This window comes from Nuphar pumila, chromosome 7 (genome assembly GCF_984573655.1).
Source record: "Nuphar pumila chromosome 7, dmNupPumi1.hap1.1, whole genome shotgun sequence".
NCBI lineage: Eukaryota > Viridiplantae > Streptophyta > Magnoliopsida > Nymphaeales > Nymphaeaceae > Nuphar > Nuphar pumila.
In genome coordinates, this window is record NC_143255.1 from 130,763,132 (window position 1) to 130,769,802 (window position 6,671).

Below are 6,671 nucleotides of genomic sequence, written 5' to 3' on the forward strand. Positions count from 1 at the left end.
AGGTGCCAACTTGCGGTTTTCCAATGGTCCAAACTAGTTCTCAAGTGTGGGACACCTACTTACATATCACCCCAAAACGATCTTTCAAAGCATCTTCATGGGCACTCGTCCTCATAAGGGCATCTTGGCCCAGCACTGCAACTCCCTTCTCAGAGCTAGCATGCTGTAACTCTCATACAGAGTTAGCAAAATATTTTCGTAGGAATCGATGAGCCACGAACAACATCTTTTTTCGCACATACAATCCATAGAGGATCTGCCAACTCAAGAGACCAAAATAATGAGCATTCTTCTCAACATGGACACTCCACTAACCCATAATCTTGTAAGATAATCTACAAGTTTAGTTGAGTCTCCCATACCCAAAGATGCAAATCCATCCAGCCGAATTCAACATGCATTATCTGTAAGTACAAAGCAAATGTCACGTTTCATCTGCGAGACTAACACACAATTGGTAGAAATATTTAGCTTATCCATGTTTTCTTAGCCAACTGAACAACAACCTTACACTTCTGCTTATCATCGACAAGATGACCCATACCAACATCTTGCTTTCTGTGCTCAGTCAATCACACTTCAGCTACGCAAAATTCTGTGATAAACCATCTCTGTCCTCTTCAGTGTCGCACACAATGAACAACATTGTCTCTATGAATCTTTCTGCTCTAATGCCAATTTGTCACATGCATAAATTTTTTTACAAACTCGCGATGTGCCAAACTACCTGGTGTGAGTTTTATGAAAACGGTTTTAAAAATGATATTTTATATAAAAATAATGTGAAAGCTAGACACCAAAATTAATAAAAACTAGCTCGCACGAGTGGTGGAGTCCGGGTCGATCTCAGGGAATGAGAAATACTTGTATTCACACACAATCTAACTACTCTTTATTGCCAAAATAAAAAAATTAATTCAATAAAAGAATACTAAAAGAGTACTGCTCTACGCAGATGGCTTAAACAAAATAAATAAATGGCCTTATACAACCCAATAAATTGAATTAAATAAAATAAAAGCCTAGTCTAAAAAGAAAAGCAAGAGTCTTCAGTGCTTGAGGCTTTTGTGGTCCCTTTTTGTCCCTTCTAGGTTGAACACTTTTGTATGGTTTGATTAAGGACTCTCTGAGGGCACTTCTGAGGGCTTGAGGGAACCTCAGAGAGTACTTTGAGGGCACAAAAGAGGCTCTATCATACATTCCAACACTTTTCTGCAAAACACAAAAACAAAACAAAGCAGTACAACAAAAACTAAACAAGAAATTAATAACTAATGACTAAAAATATTCAGCAAAAACAAGATTTGGAGTAACTAAACTAAAGTACACATGAACTAAACTATAAACAAACTAATCTAACAACCTGACACTAGATAACAAAATAGCAAAACCACCTAACACATTTCTAGCAAGTTCTGACCCACTTCAAGAATTAACTACTGCAAACAATAGCTAATGAAGTCATATTAATGCTGAACAACTAAAACATAATGGGTAATGAAATTAACAACTAACTAGTATATCTTGAACATCCAACGTCATTCACGTTGTATAAAAAAAAATGCTGAATCGATCACTGAAGCAAATAATGTTGATTCAATGGATGACTAAAATCTAAACGGTTAATGCAACAAGCTAAAGCAAGCAATTAACTACTGAATCACAGTTATAGCTAATGCTAATGCTAAAACATATAATTCATGAAGTAACTAAACGTCTAATGCTGGACATAAATAAAACACCTAACTAACTAATTGAATAATAATGTAACAAAAGAACAAGAAAGTCTAACTACTTCCATGATTCAAGCAACACGTTGAGGTCAAACTACAAATATTATGTTAATTTGACAAACTACTACTAAGTAACATATGACAACAGACTAATTGTAAACTACCTAAGTAGGAATTAATTTGGATCTAAACTAAGTGTAGCACGATTAATCAAAGAAACCAAAAGTTATTTCAAACTAATTTAAAAAAACAAAACGTAGAACCTAACTAACAGCCTAATGACGACAGTCAGGGTGGCATGTGCATTGATCAGGGTATTTTGACTGGGCATATATTGCGATCTGATCGGGGAAAAAAATATAATGGTCTCTAACTACTTTGCAATGAATGTTGCACTAAATTACTGAAATAAAACATGAAAGATGGGTCACACATATTTCAACAAGGTAAATAACACCTTGAACTTTCAGCAGATTCACGTTCTATACATGATTTTATCAGATCCACATTTTGTTCATATCAGCATTAATAATGAATCTGATAAAACTGAGGAAATATATTGACGCTGAGTCGATCACGTATCCCCTCAAGAAAACAAATAACACATTGATCTACCCTAACCCAAAAGATTAATAAACAAAACACGATGCAATGAATCTATTTTACTGTTAGTCTAATTGTAGGAATTAAGATAATAATAAACCTACCCTATATGCAATTTTTGAAAGATTAATTTTCTAAACTATCAAAACAATATATATATATATATATATATATATATATATATATATATATATATATATATATATATATATATATATATATATTCTTTTTATTTATTTAGATGCAATAAAACTAATCTAAACTAAATTAGTATTCAGATGATGTGATGATCTACTAAAAATATATGTGATGCTAAACCTAAAACTATGGTGAAAAAGAGAAGGAAAGAAACAACCTGTCATGAATTGTCTCCAATGGAAGGGTTGAGAAGAGAAGATGATTGATCCAGCTGCATCCACGCTTCCTCGATGAAGGAGAAGAGGCTACCGATGAAGAAGGGGTTCAAGGCTTGATGAAACAAAGAGGGAAAAAGAAAAAGGGGAGAAGAAGAGAGGAGGAGAAATCGATAATAGAGGAAGAGAGAGAAGAGAGAGGTAAGATGGAGGGGAGCTTGAGACTGCTGAAAAAACAGCCTCCATGGCTGAAAAAAATGTATTTATAAAGATCTAATTAGGTTAAAACGGTTTTTTTCAAAAAAGAGTTCAAAGTTTTTTGCTAATTTCCAAAACAAGGTCTCTTATGAAAAACATGTTTTTCTAAAAATCAAAACTTACTAAACTAATTAAAATTTAACTAATACAAGCCTAAACTAATTGAACTACAATTAAGAAAAACTAAATCTAATAAAAACACTAAAACTGTAGGGAAAGCATTGAAAAATCTGATTTTTCTAATAAAATTCAATTCAACTCGGCTTCTCAAAACTAACAATAAAAATGGGGTTTTAGAGCGATTTTAACATGGATCATGCATAAATAATAATTAATAAAATACAAATATTATGCATGATCACTACCCAGTCTAACGGCCAAAGGCCGCACACTAGCACTTTTTTATATGCTGAATCATTTTCATTGGCCCTATGCACCACCTCGTGCGCAGCTGCCTAGCAAAAGTTAATCAAGCGCATCTTCAAATGTGAATTCCATATAGTCCATGCCGCTTAGTGTATAAATGTCTCATACCAGCTATCACTTTCGAAAAGAGCACAAACTTGTCTTAGTCTTGCGTGCCATGGACAATATTGTGACTCCATGCGCACTACAAAGCAAAACCTTGTCACTGAAATAACAATACCTTATGGCCCCCAATCGAAAGAGTAGTTGATGATTGAACACCATAGCAAAGAGCACCACCGAGACTCATTCGCCGTCGTCTAGGCATTCACTCGCCTAGCCTCGAGTCACCATACTCAGTTGAAACTACCTAAAGTGATCCCTAGGAGAATTAGCCCTAACCCACACACACTCTCGTGCATCCAAACACTACACGTGAGAACTCTTGCAAGCAAAGAGGTCCTTAACCAAATCTTCAAAGGCAACATCCTTTGATCTGCTTACATTGCTTAATCAAACAACGTTCCACGTCTGTGCTGTCATACAACGATGCACTAACAACGATATTGTTACTTATCGTGTGTCGTGCTATCAACACACGTCACCAATCAAGCCAATGCATACCGCATGTTTCTATACTCGATGCATTTTTCACTCCGTAGAGCTCCGCACTGCCATTGCCCCATTTCGAAGGCTCGATCAGGGACACCGACAATATGCTTACAAAATCATGACTTCTATGTAAGAAATTATACAAAAATTCTCACAAAATCATAACTTTAATGCAAGAAATCATACTTGAAATTTTCACAAAATCATGAATTCGACTTAAGAAATTGTAACCGTAACTCTCACAAACTCTAAAGAAAATTGTACCAGCAATTCTCTTGTAAAAGGGGCAGCTCCGCCTCATACCACCACCCAAGCTAACGACACCTTCTCCTACATGACATAGCTTTCGATTATTCTGCAAAGTCGTAGAACTAGAACCGACGGAATGCTTGATCGACGATCCCCTAGCCGTCGAGTCTGCGGCTCGCTTGAATCCCCACATCCTGAATAGATCGACCTAAATGAGTCTCGTCTCCGATGAACTCCTCGTCGCCGTCATTGACGGATCGAAACCCTTCTGCAGCAAGGAGGAGAAGTCTGTGCCGCTCCGGTAGAATGACTTGGCGACGCTGTCGGCGGTGGCTCCGATTCCGTCATCTTCTCCAACTCGCCCCTCCACTCTCCGTCGCCTTCACCTTGCTCATCGAGGTAGGAAGGGAAGCCGTTCTCAATATCCAATTCGTCCGAAATGGATGAGAGATCGGACCAACATGGTTGGATTCCTTACCGTTCAGATGGACCTCACAAAAAAATTCAGTGCCACTGATGCTCGGCATCTTGAGCATCTGTAATAAACGGCTGAGAGAAAAGGCTGAGCCTTTTCGGTTGGATGCCGTTCATCCAGTAGATGAACGGCATCTAAGGGACCGTCTGGGGGTACACCTGACCTGACCCGCTCCCATACATATGTGCGTGCGTGCGTGACCACAATTCCAGCTAAGTAACGTACACGAGATTCAAAGTTCAAACCCCAATCCATCTTTGACCAGTAATTTGTTACTTTTCCATTAAAAAAAGGCTAAGACTGCCAACTCTTCACGTGGACCAATCTGCCATTTTCTAAGCCAAGAGTTGTCCCTGACATTACCACCTTTGACTGTATTAGGCACCCCCCCTTGAAAGAACAAAAAACCACCCATGAAAATTTCCCTGAAATTCATGTTTTACGTATTTAACTCTATCAATTTACACGGAGGCATATCATAGAGAGATCAATCACCAATCGACGATCTCAATCCAACAGCTTTTAGGATCTTGAAGAACACAGAATTAAAGTAAGAAGAAGGAAAAAATTTGTAACATTTTATACTTTACATTATTCTAGTTTCGTGGTCTCTAAATTGTTTCATGATTTCAGATCTCTGCAACTTTTGGGCACCTTTCGAGCTCGATTTCTTTCTTCTTTTGATTCCAAACGCACCACTAAATCTGCTACCGTTCCTTTCTGTCTCTCTAATGGTCTCTAACTTGGGTTCCCATTGTTGAGACTTAGAACCGACCAACTGCGTGTAGTCCTTCTGCAGCTCTGGGGTGGTGCACACCTTCCCCTTCAGTTTCTGCTGCTGCTGTTGAAGCTGATATTCACCGTCTTTCTTTTCTTCTATGAGCTTCGAGATGAATTCATCGGAGACTCTAATCTGAAGGGACCCCTCTGGCGTCTTGAGTATGTCAAACGGTCGAATGCCTGCAACATTCTTGACTACTCTAGAAGAAGAGGAAGCGAAGGAAGCCACAGTGACGAAGGAGAGAACGGATTGAAAGAAGTGCTTGGGGAGGAGGAAGTATTTATGGCCGAGTTGGAGTTCTTCATCAGCAGAGAGCGCGGGAATCTTCTGCCCAATGTAGAAAGAATCGGAGTGGCAGATCAGATGCTTGGGGAATTCCAGCATCAGTTCGGATGCGTTCACCGGACTGTGGTAGACCTTAACGACTCCATCTGATTGAATGAGCTTCACTGTCCTCGCCTGCGGCTCGGGAGGCAACTGCAAGCAAGAAGAATGGCTGCCCATCTTCTGAAAACACCACGAGATCATCTGGAGGTTCAAAAACTTCGCACTCATCATGGAAGACCCAATCTAGACACTAAAGAACATGATCTTGGTCCAAAATCTTAGATATCCACAAGGAGGAAGCCACTTTAAACACTAAAGAACATGATATCTGTCCAAAAATCTGAGATACTCGCAAGAAGAAAGACGATCAAGTGTCTACGGAGAAGATCTGGCAAGAGAGTTGGGGAAGAGAGACAAGGGAGGAGGGGTGCTTGGTTTTCCTCTGTCCTTTTTTCTTAAGGGGGAGAAATTTCCTGGATGGATCTGGGGGCATAGGGTGGAGAGTATTTATATACTACATAACATTGATAAAGGAGGGAAGGGTTCTTTGGCTGAATGCAGGGATAGAGCGAGGCCCAAGACTCGGGAGAGCAAATGGCCCTGTCTACGGGGTCAATGAGTCAATTCACGATTGGCTGTTTGACTGCTCCGCACGTTTGGTATTCTTTGAAGACCCGGACCTACAGCCTCCAGTCTTCAAGATTGACGCCATGTAAGGTTCGCAATTATTTTAAAATATTCCATGCGGAGCACCATACAGACTCCAATGCCCAATTCTATCCAAAGAAGGGGTTGAAAAGGGTTACACTATACGCATGTTACCGTAATTTTTATAATTCAAACGGTAACATTATCTATATATATATATATATTTG

General features: G+C 39.0%; 1 protein-coding gene across 1 annotated transcript; it reads right to left on the reverse strand.

Moving 5' to 3' along the window:
- Positions 1-5,108: 5,108 nt before the first annotated feature.
- Positions 5,109-6,121, reverse strand: LOC149833552 (uncharacterized). Its single transcript, XM_090012887.1, has one exon. It carries the CDS (start codon positions 6,025-6,027, stop codon positions 5,275-5,277), a length of 753 nt encoding a protein of 250 aa, XP_089869013.1. The 5' UTR covers positions 6,028-6,121; the 3' UTR covers positions 5,109-5,274.
- Between the last annotated feature and the right edge of the window lie 550 nt (positions 6,122-6,671).

Coding starts and splice junctions, on each gene's coding strand:
- LOC149833552 (XM_090012887.1), bottom strand. CDS start 6,027: ATGATGAGTGCGAAGTTTTTGAACCTCCAGATGATCTCGTGGTGTTTT.